This window comes from Ursus arctos, chromosome X (genome assembly GCF_023065955.2).
Source record: "Ursus arctos isolate Adak ecotype North America chromosome X, UrsArc2.0, whole genome shotgun sequence".
Classification (NCBI taxonomy): domain Eukaryota; kingdom Metazoa; phylum Chordata; class Mammalia; order Carnivora; family Ursidae; genus Ursus; species Ursus arctos.
The window spans coordinates 1,512,689-1,528,954 of record NC_079873.1 but is presented as its reverse complement, the minus strand read 5'-3'; the positions used below and the strand labels follow the sequence as shown (position 1 = coordinate 1,528,954).

Below are 16,266 nucleotides of genomic sequence, written 5' to 3'. Positions count from 1 at the left end.
GTGGGCGTCCTCTGAGCAGCAGAGCGGTGCATGCCGATTCCCTTGTCAGGCACTCGTGGCCGGAGATGCTAGCAATGAACCGGGCACGGCCGAGCTCAGAAGTCCCTGCAGGTGCCGTAAAGCGGCGGACTCATAGCGGACCCGGGCATCATGCCCAAGGCAAGCAAGACACAGTTTCGAGCATTTCGCGTGAAGTCAGACAGCTGTCAGCAACTGTGTGCCCTACGGAGCCCGAGAGCCACTGTGTCCGTCTTTGCAAGCCACGCACACGGGCTCTGCGGAAACCACTCCATTTGGCCATTACAGGTGGGAGGCAGCCACGAGCAATCCGAAAACAGTAGGTCCGTGCGTCCATCACACGCGATCAATGGACACGAGATTTCGAATGCCACATTATCACGTGTCACAAAATACGCCTGTTCTTACGAGATTTTAAAACCGCCTAGAGTTGGGGGGCCTGGGGGGCTCCGTCGGTGAACTGTCTGCCTTCAGCTCAGGTTATGATCTCGGGGTCCCAGGATCGAGACCCGCGTCGGGCTCCCTGCTCGGCGGGGTGTCTGCTTCTCTCTCTCTGCCTGCCCGCCCCCCGCTCGTGCTCTCTGTCTCTCAAATAAATTAATTAACAAAATCTTTCTAAGACATAAATTAAAAATAACAAAACGACATAGAACGTTCGCATCGTCTAACGCCGGGAGACTGGTAACCACGTCCAAGAAAGCAGAGAACACAAAAATATCACGCGGTCATTAAAAAAACAAAACAAAAAACTCTCAAAATCCTTGAGTTGACGAGCAAGAAAAAACACCGGGAAATGGAGACTCTCTGGAAAATAGGAATCAGAATGATCTGGGTCTACCCTTGAGCTCCGTTGAAAAGCCGGAGCCTGGAATATTTATGATATTCAATACGAAACGTTGAGAAATCGTGGAAATTAGCGTTCGATTCAAGGCGCGTCTGCATGGACGGCAGGTAAACCCAAAGAACGCCAGTGACAGGGGTCACAAGCGCAAACCGCAGAAATGGCGAAGCTTATCATCCAACCATTATTCGAGAACCGAAACCGAAGTCATAAGGATGAAGGGTTCCCCGTGGACCCAGAGAATATGGAACAATTAGGAGGAACTTCTGTGTTCAAATTTATGCGGAGGTGTTTTGAACGCTCAGGAAACGTGGATGATTTTCCAATGAAAAAGTGGAAATAAAGCTTTTTTTTTTTTTTAATTTAAATCTCTGTTTCCCTAAGAGAGGAACGAAAGACAGGAATCAATTATCCCGTCTACACACACACACACACACACACACACACACACACACACCAGGCTCAGGTGGCTGCAGCCAAACCAATATCTCAGGATGAAAAGGAGAAAGTCCATCAGAATCTGCAGAAATTATGCAAACACAGAACACTGAGCGAGGTCACTCTCGGATACGGACACAAAAGCCCTACCCCAAGTGACCAGCCCACCACCAACGAAGACCCAGGTCAAGGACAAGAGGATGCTTCTGCATGGAATCGTATCGAATCCATCATATTAGCAGAATAAACTGGAAAACCCTACGACCATCCCCACAGACTCTGCAGAAGCACTTAATTCGATACCCACTCCTGACGAAAGCTCTAAAGAGGGATATTCTGTTTTTTTAGACATCAAGAGGGATATTCTTCCATGATTACACATATATATGGAATATTGGGTACACGGTTTGGGAATAATGGCATGATACCCTACACAGAGGGTGGAGGGGGGAAACCGCATAACAGAATCTCTTCCTCCTTCCTATACAAACATGCATTTCTAGGGGATCGAGTATTTTAATGTAAAATAACCCACATTAACGTGTTGGAACAGAGTTTGAGGTTTTGCGGGGTTTTTTTTGTTTTTTGTTTTTTGTTTTTTTACAGATTTTATTTTTGAGTAAATGTCCACATCCAACATGGGACTTGAACTCACAACTCTGAGATCAAGAGTCTCGTGTTCCACCAACTAAACCACCTATTTGCCCCCGATGTTTAAAAGAAAAAAAAATGTTAGTAAGATTGATGTTTTTCTAACTCTAACAGCCTGCCCAGAAACCATTAAGTAATTTCACTACATAAAAATGATAACAATGAATGGAGAAAACATCACTTCAGTTAAAAGGCTAAAAATAAAGTGAAAAAAGTTTTTGGCTACCTATTTCAGGGTCAGAAACCAGCACTGTCTTTAATATGTAAAGAGTTCCCACAGATCACTAACAACAGGAACAATGACACATGTAAAAATGGGCAAAGGGTGCATTCAAATGGCTCCCCCACAAAGGGAGCACACATGGATTTTCCACACGCACATTCTCCATCCCACCTGTGTTGAGACAAATGCAATGTAAACCATTGATTTGATACCATGTTTTCAACGGGTTGGCAAAGTCCATCATGTTTGCAGAGCTATTTGAGGACAGCTGAGACATCACGGGGAGCACCATGAATTTGCACAACCTTCTTGGAGGACGGTTAGGGAGTGCCCATCAACAATTACACACACACACACACACACACACACACACACATCGTAACAAAGCTGACCTCAGACAATAAATACATTATGACCCAGGTTTAAACCCTCCAACTGTGTTTCCGTCTCCCGCCAGCCTACATAAATTTTCTTTCTTTTTTTTTTTTAAGGATTTTTAAAAAAGATTTTATTTACTTATTTGTCACAGAGAGAGAGGGAGCACAAGCAGGGGGAGAAGCAGAAGCCGAGGGAGAAGCAATCTCCCCGCTGAGCAGGGAGCCTGACGCAGGACTCGATCCCAGGACCCCGGGATCACGACCTGAGCCAAAGGCAGACGCTTCACCGACTGAGCCACCCGGGCGTCCCTCTACATAAATTTTCTAATCCTGATTTCAAAAACGTGACACTATGACGTCTTCATACAAAAGCTGAGAAATAATTAAACAAAGTCATTTTCGTCAAGAAGGAAGAGTATGCTTTCAGTTCATTTCAAGTTGTTAGGAAACACAGCAGGAGCTCCTCTGCCATAAAGCAGTTTTGCCCCAAAGTTAAAGCAAGCTCTCACACCAAAGCAGTTAAGACACTTTGTAAAGACATGACAGTCAACAAATTTCCACAAAAAACTGACATGGAGGAAGAGGGTAGTGTCTGAATGCAGGGCGATATCTGATGGAAGGGAGTATCTGAAATGAAAAGGAGTATCTGATTCAGGTGAGTAGCTGAACTGCAGAGGAGTATTTGATTCTGAGGAGTATCTGAAATGAAAAGGAGTATCTTATTCAGAGGAGTAGTTGAACTGCAGAGGAGTATCTGATTCTGGGGAGTATCTGAAATGCAAGGGAGTATCCAATTCAGGGGAGCAGCTGAACTGCATAGGAGTATCTGATGCAGGGAATTATCTGAATGCAAGGGAGTATCTCAATATAGAGAAGTATCTAATGCAGGGGAGTATCTGAATATAGACAAGTATGTAATACAGGGGAGTACCCTCATGTACAGGAGTATCTGATGCAGGGGAGTATGTGAATGCAAGGGAGTATCTCAATATAGAGAAGTGTCTAATGCAGGGGTGTATCTGAATATAGAGAAGTATGTAATACAGGGGAGTACCTGAATGTACAGGAGTATCTGATGCAGGGGAGTATGTGAATGCAAGGGAGTATCTCAGTATAGAGAAGTGTCTAATGCAGGGGTGTATCTGAATATAGAGAAGTATGTAATACAGGGGAGTACCTGAATGTACAGGAGTATCTGAATGCAAGGGAGTATCTAAATGCAAGGGAGTATCTCAATATAGAGAAGTGTCTAATGCAGGGGAGTATCTGAATACAGAGAAGTATGTAATACAGGGGAGTACCCTCATGTACAGGAGTATCTGATGCAGGGGAGTATGTGAATGCAAGGGAGTATCTCAATATAGAGAAGTGTCTAATGCAGGGGAGTATCTGAATATAGAGAAGTATGTAATACAGAGGATTATTTGAATGTACAGAAGTATCTGGTGCAGGGGAGTATCTGAATGCAAGGGAGTATCTGGATGCAGGGGAGTATCTGGATACAGAGAAGTATGCAACACAGGGGAGTATCTGAATGCTGAGAAGTCCTTGTCCCCGATGTACCAAGGCCAGTGGAGGCAAGTAGGCAGAGAAAGAAAAATCCCGAAAATGCAGAGATACACTTGGGTTGAGCGTTTGTCTCAGAGCCCCAGAAAAGAGACCACGGGGTCCATTCCACTACTTTCCACAGCCTTTCTTAAACGTTACCCCATGGTAAAACATTTAAGTAAAAAGTACTTGGTTTCTTATTTCTTTTTTATTAGTCTGGTGTGAAAAAAAAAATCCTACCCAATGAAGGAAATTTTGAGGACACTAATGGAAGGCTTATCTCACTGTATCCGAGGGTCGTCGCCAGGGAAGGTTCGGTTTAATTCACACGTTAATGGGTCGACGGCCCAGAGTTCCGGGTGGGGGAACTTCAGTGGGGTCGGTGTTGGCACGACTTTGTGATGGACAATCGGCCTTTCACACCCCACGGGGAAACCCCTCACGGCCACGGGCAGGGTGAGCGCAATTCCCCTCTGGGTGCAAGACGCGGCGTTAGTATCCCTCGTCTACCCAGCATGGTGCAAACGGGCACAACGCATCTCAAGGTCAAAACAAAGAGTCTCATTTTGAGCAGAGGCGTGGGCAGGATGGGGCTGGATCCCGGCTTGGAGGTCGCTGCCCTGGTGCATGTGTTTTTCGGGAAGACACGGAAGGTGAGTCTTGTCTTCCTCCCGGGAACGTCGTTGCAGGAAGCTGCAAAAATTGCAGCCAAGCTGCTATTTTTCCAGAAGACTCCACTGAACTGGCAAGGACAAACAGACAAAGAAAGACGTCACAAGGCGTTCCCAGCTCCCCCCAAAACCCGCACGGCACGGTCTGGTTCTTAAAAATTTCAGACGCAGGTGACTCCCTTGCTATGGAAGATAAATGAGCACGAAACGCATCGTCCGCAGAAAGCAAAAACCAACTCTACTGCTCGGGGGCGGGGGGGGTGGCGGGGAATTCAACAAATTTCAGAGTACGATCAACTCTAGCTAGAAAAAGAAAAATACGTACTCTAGGAAAAACAAATAGGAGAAGGCATTTTCTCCTAGAAAAACAAAAACAAAAATAAAACCCAGAAAAATGCACTCCAGGAAAAATAGGAAAAAGAATACAGAAAGCATTTTTTTCCCTAGAAAAAAAGTACATATTCTAGGAAAAATAGGAACAAGAAATAGGAGAAGGCATTTTCTCCTAGAAAAACAAAAACAAAAATAAAACCCAGAAAAACGTACTCCAGGAAAAATAGGAAAAAGAATATAGAAGGCATTTTTTTCCTAGGGAAAAAAGTACATACTCCAGGAAAAGAAGGAAAAAGAAATAGGAGAAGGCATTTTCTCCTAGAAAAAAAAACCCCAAAACTCCAGGAAAAATAGGAATGAAACACAGAAGGCATATTTTCCTAGGAAAAAAAAAATACCCAGGAAAAGTAGGGGAAAAAAATCCGAGCAGGCATTTTCTTCTAGTGACTTTTCTAACGCAGCTCAAAATGTCCGTGATCCCCCAAATCTCACCATACGTAATTTCCATAATCCGGTTCCGTGGTTTTTATTGCTTTAAAGTGATTTGGGGTTAAGATTTTGCTCACTAACTCATTTACGGATTAGAGGTCTCTTGTGCATTTTGGGCGCCTAAACACGCTAGCTCGTTTTACACGTGTCCCCAATCTGAGGCAACAGCGAGACACACCCGTCCTCAAAGTGTCTATTTTTAGAATTCCGAGGACGTTACAATTTCATGAAACATTTGTGTCAATTCCATACGCGTCCCATTCAGCACAGGCTGCCTCTCTCGGGGCAAACAGGTAGCGGTCCCCATGGCACCTCGTCGAGTCTTGCTATTAAATTTTTTTTTAATAGCAGACGATTCCCCTCATTTAAAAAACCCGCCTCTCCACGTGGTCGGAAGGACGTGGCACAAGGAACCACAAGATCACGATACAAAGTTGTGTCTCGGGAGAGATGCATTTCACCGTTCGCCGCACACCCGCCGCCTGACCGCCCGGCCAGCTCAGTGTGCACGCGGGGGGTGCCGCTGGGAACGTACGGCCATTGACACGGAAAGAGGGACAAAAGTGGGTGTCGTTGGAAGCCTCAAGCCCTGGAGGGTTTAGACGGCGTCCCCTGGACACGTCCCGTGGGAGGGACCTCATGCAGAGACATACATGGCGAGGGCCGGCGGCCCGTGGCTCACCTGTTTGGTCCGCGCTCGTGCTTTCCTGGTTCTTGGGGCTGGGCTCACCCTGGTCGGCTGAAAGGAAGCACAAAAGATTCCCCAAGGGGGTGAATACACAGAAGGCCCCCTAAGGTCACCGGCAAGCGGAATCTGCCCATCCTCCACCCTACCCGCCAAAATTAACAGGACCTGGAGGGATGGAGACAGAGACGCCCCCTACCCATCCTGCCCCAGGGCAACTCCGTGCACAGGGAATCGAAGGCTGAGGGGGTCTCGCGGGGTCCCGTCGGCTTGATTTCGGGTTTTCTTGTTCTCGGTCAATTAAAATATTTTTGGGGGAAATCTCTATTTGGAAATGTGAGCACTATGCATCAGAGCAGACATGACCACGGCCCCCGCCGCCCCCACTCGCCCCCTTCCCGAGATACACGGCACACGTGGACGGAATTCAAGACAAGCGAGAGAGTCACAGGCAAAAGAGGTTTATTTCTTGATGATGTTGGTGTCTCAGGAGCGCCGGCCACAAAGGGGCCCCAGAGAACCACATCGAGACTGTGCACAGAGCTCGAAAGTTTGTACAGAGTGCATTGCCGGGGCAAGAATACCGTCCCACGAGAACACGCCACGCGCATTCTGCTGCAGGTCACGGACGAACGGGTCCCGATGCAAGGAAGCCCAGCATCAGTCGCCCTGTCCCCCCAGCCCCAAACGCAGACCCCTGCCGGAGACCCAGAGTTGCAAGAGAACCGTCACCGCTCAAATGTCGCGTCTTCTGCAGGAAGGGGGCAGGTGGCTGTCGTGGGCGCATACGGGTTTTCGAGCAGATTGCAGCTGGACAGCTTATCCGGCCACACATAAGAGCAAAGTGCAACACGGCCACTTGGCGCAAGGAAGCGTCGTCATGGCCACAGCCGTGTGGGGACAACACGCAGAAGGGCATCTTCCCTGCTGATGCTTTTTGACGTTACCGTCACACACTGCTGGCTTTTGGAGAACCTTCCAAAGGCAACGATGTCACGGCTGCACTTTGGACGAAGCAAGACCCCTGAATCTGCATGCACGGGGAGCACAGTGGACGCTGCATGGCCCAGGATAGGTGTCTGTCCTCTGGGGAACAGGACCCCAGAATCCCCACGCACGGGGAGCAGAGTGGACGCTGCATGGCCCAGGATAGGTGTTTGTCCTCTGGGGAGCAGGACCCCAGAATCCCCACGCATGGGGAGCAGAGTGGATGCTGCATGGCCCAGGATAGGTGTTTGTCCTCTGGGGAGCAGGACCCCAGAATCTGCATGCATGGGGAGCACAGTGGACGCTGCATGGCCCAGGACAGGTGTCTGTCCTCTGGGGAGCAGGACACAACCCCTGCTCCCCAGAATCCGCATGCACGGGGCATGCAGCACGAACACCAGCACCGTTGGTGCTGGCTTGCTGTGATTCCGACGGGGCTTTGTCCCCCGGCCGCTTCTCCCAGATCCTGCTGGCAACGTGTTTTGCGGGAGTTGCACACAGCCCTTGGCGGAGGCCGACACTTCAAAGGGAGGCCAAGCTTTGTGCGCACCAGGGACCCAACAGCCAGATTCCCCATCTCCCAAAGCAGCCTATGCGAGCCCCAGAGACACCATGCACCTGTGCCCCATCGTGCCGCAGACCCCTCAGGGGACACCGTGTTCCACAGGACGCACCCTGACTCCCATCCACTTTGCCCTGCCTTCAAAACAGAAAAGGCCACGCACAGCACATCCCAAAATAAACAAAAGCAAGGCATATGCTTTTCGTCTGCACTAGGGACTGCTTGTCGCTGGTAGAACCGTCATGGAAATGGCAGCTTTAGCAGGTGTCCGTGCCTGGGGACTATTTACGTACACACACAACATGCATTTGGAGCCAGGACCACAGCCCTGGGGGACCACTGACCAGCAGTGCCTGACTTTAGGCTACACCGAGGACTTGCTTTTTGGGGGCACAGACACACTGGACTCAAACCCACCCCTTCGCTAACTGGGGAACAAGCTTCATTATTTATAAGAACCGAGAAACCTGCAGGGACCTCCTCCAACGGGCCAGGTGGGGGCCAAGGTGACCACGGAGGGGGGCCAGACCCATGAGAAAAGCATTTGGAGCGCCCACGACAGCTCCCCTCCCCATTAACCACCAATGCTAACTAACCCCACAACCCACCCGCGACCCAGCCCTCACATCACCACCACCCCGCCGCCCCACCCCCGGGGCCGGACATCCCGCGGCAGCTCGGCACGAGGTCCAAATGAGAAGAGCGATTTTTACGCTCAAGGAAAGGAGATGCCCGGACGTGCACAGGGGGAGGAAACATCCCCGGATGATTTCACGTTTGCGGGAAGATCCAGGACGTGCGGATTCTCGAGTGTTGGCGAGGACCACCCCGTGCTCCACGGACTTTAAAATGCTAAGATCGTGAGATTTTCATTTTTCCTAAATAAGTGGGTGTTTTTTCCTTTCCCACCTGGAGAAGTGGGTCAAGTGGGACATACACCTATTTTTTAAAAATGTAACACTGGTCAGAGAGACAGCTAGGACCGGCTTCGTGGGACTTGGGGTGGGCAACCCATCAAAGAACTACAGAAGGGGGGAAATCGGACGTGGAAAATGGCACTGCGAGGCAAAACCATACGACCAGGTGGGCTTTGCCTCGGGACCCTCTGTCTAGCCCAATTCACCGGCAAACGTGAACCTGACAGACGGTCGTGAACGGGATGAATGCATACAAGCGCCCCCCACTCCCCCCACCTGCTACCCCTCCCACCGTGATTTCTTCCCCTCGGATTTCAGTTTACAAGAAAATATTTGCATTCCTCTCCATGTCCTGAAGCTTCCCGCCCGTTAATACGATATAATAATATGAGCTTCCGTGCATGTACAAGCGGGTGGGTAGGGGGGTGGGGGAAACACAGAATCCGGTCTGGGAGGCATGCCATCACCATGGCAACTGACTAGCCATAGGGAGCAGGGCACATGCCGGGCTTGGCTTTAGACTTTGCGTCTCTAGCGGACACGGATCGCACAGGGGCAGCTCCAGGCGCGCGCACGGTTTCCCGCTCGTCCCTACATCCTCGGCTCATCTGAAACGAAAGGTCGAGAAATGAGCACAAACAACAAAACCACGCAAAAACCAAAAAGGTACTGTTCGGAGACAGGTGCAGGTGCGTCCGAGTGACAAAGACACTCATTGCGCTCAAGAGTAGACCACGATTTTTTTTTTTTAAGCGATGCTTAAAGCCCAAGGTGCAATGGGAGGCGTGGCTCAGAGACCGAAGCAAAATCAAGGAGGAGAGGGAGGTGGAGGAGGGAGGACGAAAGCAGGGAGGGAGGGAAGGACAAGGGACACGCCAGCCGCTCAGCCCAGCAACGCCTCAAGCATCTGCTGGAAACGGCAGGCGGACACGCGTGTGAGCACACGAATCAGCCACCACGCCCACGGAAGGACAGCCTCGTGCATACCAAGTGACAGCCACCCGAAGCTGCACTCTGTGCCAGCAGGTCACCTTCCATGCCATTTGCCGCTCAAACCCGTCCCTTGAAGCCAGCACAGCAAACCACGAAAATACACACCGGCCACAAGCGCACGCCCGAAACGCCTCTTACAAGACCAGCATGAGCCGTGTGCAAGAAAACCACATTAAACTCATCCAAACACGTCCCGATCTCCAGCAATGGAAAGGACCGATCTACCAAATTTCGTTGGCCACGGACACTGTTCCGCGTCTCAGCTCAAAATATGACACTAAAAAGCACTTGAGTAAGACTAACCTTCATGCCCAACTCAACACACCCTACAACAGTCAACACAATGACAAGATCCTGGGAAAAACCACCCTCTACAAAAACAGCCACGCTTGTAGCGCAATGGTTTTCCCCCCAAAAAATGGTCTCTTCAAGCGCTGGGACGCGCTGTGGCCACATGCTTCTTAGGAAACGTCCAAGCTCACAACTACACGTGGATATGTGCTTCTTTACACCACCGCCCCTACAAGAAAACCCATAAGCGGTAATGCAGACTCCCCAAATGTTCTAGGATGTTCATGAACCCAATGCCTGGACCCAACGCGTCAATTCTATGTCTGTTCATGAAAATGCGTCATGGAGGGGCGCCTGGGTGGCACAGCGGTTAAGCGTCTGCCTTCGGCTCAGGGCGTGATCCCGGCGTTATGGGATCGAGCCCCACATCAGGCTCTTCCGCTATGAGCCTGCTTCTTCCTCTCCCGCTCCCCCTGCTTGTGTCCCCTCTCTCACTGGCTGTCTCTATCTCTGTCGAATAAATAAATAAAATCTTTAAAAAAAAAAAAAAAGAAAATGCGTCATGGAGACAAACACGGAGTTCACCTGCCAATGTAGGTCGAAAACACCAAAATGTCTCTTCACAGACTCGGAAGAGATACTCACTCTCCTGTGTTAGCGTCCTGGGGTTTAGAGGAAAAGAGCACCTAATTTTCTTTGACTTAGCACTGGGCATTTTATGGCCCCAGACAAAGGCACGTCGTGACTAAAATCGAAACCACCAGCTTCCTTCCCTTGTTGGCTTTTTTTTTTTTTACATTTTCTTTGTGCATCTACACCAGCAAAGAGCATAAACCCCATAAAAACCAGAAAGCAAATCCAGATTGTGAAGTCGCCCCCAGTGTCCTCTTGGCTCATGCAGAATGAAGAACTGTACGAAATTCTGGATAAATGAATTTAGCTGGCTGCTCAGAGCATACGTTGAGTCCCAGGCTGCCCTCAGCCCACTCTTCAGGAAGGACGCTGTTATTTTTGAAATTGGTGACTTCAACAGTTCCTACCTGGGGAACTTTCTGTTTTCTACCCCTTTAGGAATGTAATGTTTCAAAGAAAGACCAAGACCCAGGAATGGCGTTCAGGGGGATGGAGACCACTGGTTTTCCAAGTTCATGAAACCATTCCAAGTACGAGACAATGTCAAGTCCACTAAGGTTCTTGGGTCCTTCCCCAAATCCCTGTGCCTCGGCATACGAATGTCCAATCAGCATCATAGCATCCAAGGGGGCCATATATCCCAAACACACGGTGACAGAAATGCTTTGCAACTCCAGAATCCGACTGGATTGGAAATCCAAATTGGATTCGAAAGTCACCTACAGATTTTCAGAAAATCGTTGTGCCCGGGCTTCCCAAGCATCCTTCCTTAGCGGGCATGCCTTCCTCCTCTCCTGGCTGGACGTCATGCTCTGAGCTCAGCGTGTCTTCAGAGCGGGGGGCAGAAATGAAGTCCATTTGGGCACGTCCTTGACCTCGGTCATCTCTCCATTTGGGCACGTCCTTGACCTCAGTCATCTGTCCATTTGGGCGTGTCCTTGACCTTGGTCATCTGTGCATTTGGATGTGCTGGATGGTCAACATTCAGGCAACTGAGCACAGTTTCCTGAGCGCCCCTGATGGAAGGCGCCTGGTCACATATGGGAAATAGATATAATCAGGCACCCTTCCCCTTCACTGCAAAAAGAAGGATGCCAAACAGCAGCTTATGTTACATCTCTAAACCCACAAGCTGTTTGAGACTTTTAATTTTGGGCTCCAAACAGAATCTGTGAATCTAAAAATCTAGAATGATGAGAGATTAAGGGCAGACTCCCTCCCTATAGTCAAATTTTGTATCACCATCTATTCAAATCTTTTGTGAATTTCCCTACAGTCCTCAGTCGGTGGTCCTTGAGGATGGAGGTCAACGGCTAAGTGTGAATCTGGTCTTGAAACCACAGGTAGGTTGAGAAGTTCAGACATCATGAGGCTCCATCCACAGACCACGGGACCCCTAAAGACACATCAGAGTCCAGCCCCCATGTTCATCTTGCAAGAGAGAAGCCAAGACTTAGAGCAACCCAGAGACGCATGAACATGAGTTATGTTCAAAAGACAATTTACGGACATCAGGGAAAATCCTATGTAATTCAAAGACTCTTGCCTAGGCAGTCCCCAAACACCCAAAACGATGGAGTTCCAATCCCTATGTGGGCAGGCATGACATCCTCCACATTCGCCTGTAAATTTTATATCCCACCCAAGAACCCTCCCAAGCACCTGTTGGTATGAGGTGGTACCAGAAAGGGAATCAGCCACCCTGTGTTTTGAGTTTAATTCCCTTGGTTGGAGAAAACAATATGGCGGCTCCCTCAGCCATCGCTCTTGTCCTAAAGGTTATGAGGATGACAGCAATTTTAAATAGGTTGAATAAACATTTCCAAGAGCTAATATTTCTTCAACCAACCTGTCAAGACTTACACACACAGCCCTATAGATCCTCACAAAAGTCCTATGGTGTGCAGACGATCATTTCCCCCCTTTAGAGACAGAAAACCCAAAGACGGGGGTGGTTAGTGACTTGCAAACTTTGCACAACTCCACATGGGCAGTGCTGGAATGGAAGCTACAAAGTCCGATCCCACTATTCCAGCGATCTCTTGAACAATCATCCACCTCACACGTGTCTCATGCCAACGGGACTTCCGGTTTGTTTTAGTTTTGAGAAAGCACAGCTTTCAAGTTAGTAGGGCACGAAGGACAGGAAGCGGCCGCAAACACCTTACCGTTTTCTTTGAAGCACAACTTTTTCTTCTGGTAGGCGATGAAGCTGGAGATGGCTCCGGCCACGGCCACCACGACGGCCCCGATGATGCCAGGGACTACCCCAGGGGAGTCAGCTGAGGGAAGAAGCACACGGCACCGTGACTGGGAACACTCGTGGAGATCAGACCACGCCCAGGACATGTGGCTGGAGGCGCTGCCCACAGGAACAAGGTGGGATTGAGCGTTAAGACACAGGGCCCCAGGGTGACCGTGGAGGAAACCCCACTCTAGAACCTTGCCCAACTCCAAACGCCGCCTCCAATCCATTTGCATGACACAAAGGACTGCTCCCCAAAAGTCCCACCTGGAATTGGAATTCATGTGACTACACATACCGCTTCCAATGCAAAACGGGTTTCCGGTGGACGACACACCCTCCCTCCTCCCATCCCTATGGCCAGTGCAGGGGTCCTAACAGTTGGAGGTCTTCGTCTGTCCTTGCACACGGGCACTCCTAGTTCTTGGGATCTGAGACTCAGGTGTGGACTTGTACCCCCAGCTTTCCTGTTCCCAGTCCTGGGGCCTAGGACTGAACCACACCAGTGCCCCTCCTGGGCCTCCAGCTCGCCGTCAACAGATCACAGGAATTCCCAGCCTCCGTAACCATGTGGGACAATTCCTTATAATCAATCTCTTTCTGGATATCTACACCTACATGTATATCTAGATAGATCCCAATGGTTCTGTTTCTAGGGGGGACCCCAGGGAATGTAGACGGTATTCCTTCCTACAGTGGGAAGATGAATGAACTTAACCTGTGGGCCCCATCAGTACCCCGTTGCTGAGTCTATTCAAGAACATCAACCAGCTACTTGAGCAGGGTGCTTGGGACACCCACAGCGCAAAGTACCGCACTTTGATGCTTTGCGCCATCAGCTTTAGGATGACACAGCGAACACGACACGTTTGGTCTTGACCGCTGCATTCCATTTCTCTCAACAGTGCACGTAAGAAACCCAAGATGTCAGAAACCATGTGTACATACCCTGCTCCCCTCCATCAGGCTTTTGGCCTCCTCCACCGCCACCACCACCGCCTCCTACAGGGGAGAAACAGGCTTGCAGACAAGTTGCATTGGGAAGATTTTTGGTAAAGAAAATCTCATCCCAAAGATCAACTCCTGGGACCTTGAGCTGTGAAGGAACTCACAGAGTCCTTTCCCTTTGTTGAGTCCTTGCTTTGCCCATTGTATCATCGGACTTGCTCCCATTTACCTGACACCCAGGCTCAGCTCCTGACTCAAAGCTCCCCTCCCATGGTGGGCTGGCTGCAGGAGAGCCAGTAAGTCCTGGGTGCCTCATGGATTCTGACCCCTCTTGCTGGGCTCGGGGAGAATCCCAGCCGGGGCTTTGGAGCCCGTCTGAGACCCGGCCCATGGCTACAGGGTGATCCAAGGCACATTCCTGTTGACTCCCAGGACATGTACCTGTGACCTTTGAATAACGCAAGATGATAAGGAGAGCCAAACCCCGGTACAGTCAAAAATCCACAAACAACTTCTGATTCCCCAAAAACTTAATTCCTTACTAATAGCCTACGGTTGAGTGGGACGCTTACTGATAACACAAATACTCGATAACACATATGTTGTACGTTCTATGTGTTATATACTGCACTCTTACGATAAAGAAAGCTAGGAAAAGAACACGTGATTAAGAAAATCATAAGAAAAAGAAAGAAAGAAAATCATCAGGGAGAGAAAATACATTTACAGGATTATACCGCATTTATTGAAATAAATGGACCCGGGCAGACCTAACTCGTGTTGTTTAAGGGAAACAGTGAGTGCATATTACGATGAGCTACCCGTAACTATAATAAATCAATATTAATATATTCAACTACTATGAACACATGTATTATTATATTTATTGTATACTTATATTTTTACTTATTTATACAAGACGTGTTATAGCTAAGTACTGCTTTGGACCCTACTCTAAAACATAAGATTTTAAAGAGAGAGGTAGATAATTGGCTTTTCCAGTTGTAACTCTACCAACAAGGGTCCCATGACTTCATTCTCAGGGCTTTCATTTCTACGTTCAATAATAGAACACACGTCATTGGTAACACCCAACAGTCACCAAAAAAACCAGGTGATTGGGAAATTCAGGAGATGTCTGAGAAATGCCCAATATGCTGGCCTCGAGCCCCATGCATATGGCGGGGAGCTCCCCGACCCATTAACCCAGCTCCCAGGGACCAGCCTCTGTGCGGCAGGCCCGACAGTCTACGTCTTTGATGCATCTACAAATGGAGGAGATGGGAAGAGATCTCCAAGCAGCCGACTGTGATTTCGCCGAGGGCTAGGACTGTAGACCCTGGTGTCGTTGTGTGCAGCAGGTGGGTGATAGGGGGAAAAGAGAAGAAGTAGTAAGAATACCTCCATCTGCAGCCCCGTCGATGAGATCGGAATCTGAAAACCCACCTAGGAGACAAAAACACAGTGTCAGCTCCCATATTGGGACTGTCAGGAGGGTCTCGATGTCTTGGAATGAAGGAAAACACCATCAGACTCAAAAGCAGATCTGGGGCAGGCAGGGGCAATCCAACAAGGGCTCTCCTTTATCGGAGAACCCCTTCAAATATGCAATGACAATTGAATTCCCAATTCTGTTTTTCTACGATTAGTCTCACCAAACATTCTGCTGGGAATTCTGAAAAAGACACCAAAAGAAATGGAAAGCATACACCAACCTTTTGGATGAATGTAAATTGGTCGGGTATAGATTCAACCCACGAACGGCCCTAAGTTTTCACTCTCCCCATTACACGTGGCACGTTCTGCTCACTTCTCGACTCTGCACCCGGCCACGAGACGTACTTTGGACAACGGTAAGTTGGCAAAATGGGAGCCAGGTCAATATTTTAAGATAGTCTCCGTTGGGGCTGATGCTCTTGCCCCTTGAAAGGGGCTCATCAAAGCTAGTGGCAGGGTGTGGGAGACACATAAGAGAACCCTTAGTCATCCCAGCTGAGGTCATCCGGACAAGCCAACCCCATAAGACCCACCAGCTGACCACAGACTCGTGACAGCCGTGCCTGGTCCAGACTCATGACACACAACACATCTTTTAAACAAGATTTTATTTATGTATTTTGGAGACCGAGAGAGCAAGAGAGAGTGGGCAGGGAGAGGTGCAGAGGGCGAGGGAGGAGAGTGTCAAGCAGACTCCATGTTGAGTGCAAGCCTGATGTGAGGCTTGCTCTCGTGACCCTGAGATCAGAACCTGAACCGAAACCAAGAGTCAGACGCTCAACAGACTGAGCCACCCCGGTGCCCCAAAACATAACAATTTTAAAAATTTTAAACCACATTGGGTTTGGGTATATTTTGTTTTTCAGCAATAGCTAGGTGATAATATCAGATTTAACCCATCGATTTAACAACACCTATC

General features: G+C 49.1%; 1 protein-coding gene and 1 long non-coding RNA gene across 4 annotated transcripts in view; one reads left to right on the top strand and one right to left on the bottom strand.

The window, feature by feature from the left end:
• Window positions 1-4,285: 4,285 nt before the first annotated feature.
• The window catches only part of LOC130543129 (CD99 antigen-like), a 34,341-nt gene continuing 22,360 nt past the window's right edge, over window positions 4,286-16,266 (bottom strand). Inside the window, exons 6-10 of one of the 3 annotated variants that reach the window (XM_057309117.1) lie at window positions 15,252-15,296; window positions 13,851-13,904; window positions 12,826-12,939; window positions 6,272-6,328; window positions 4,286-4,838 (exon numbers count right to left, since the gene is read on the bottom strand). In XM_057309117.1, the coding sequence (XP_057165100.1) occupies window positions 4,813-4,838; window positions 6,272-6,328; window positions 12,826-12,939; window positions 13,851-13,904; window positions 15,252-15,296 (296 nt within the window). In that variant the 3' untranslated portion in view covers window positions 4,286-4,812. Of the gene's footprint in view, window positions 4,839-6,271; window positions 6,329-6,719; window positions 9,349-12,825; window positions 12,940-13,850; window positions 13,905-15,251; window positions 15,297-16,266 lie in introns of those variants that run through there. The other 2 variants (XM_057309153.1, XM_057309170.1) reach the window with 2 other exon arrangements.
• On the top strand, window positions 12,477-16,164 carry LOC130543139 (uncharacterized). The gene is made up of 2 exons (XR_008958233.1): window positions 12,477-13,036; window positions 13,808-16,164. It is a non-coding gene; the product is annotated as an uncharacterized LOC130543139 (long non-coding RNA).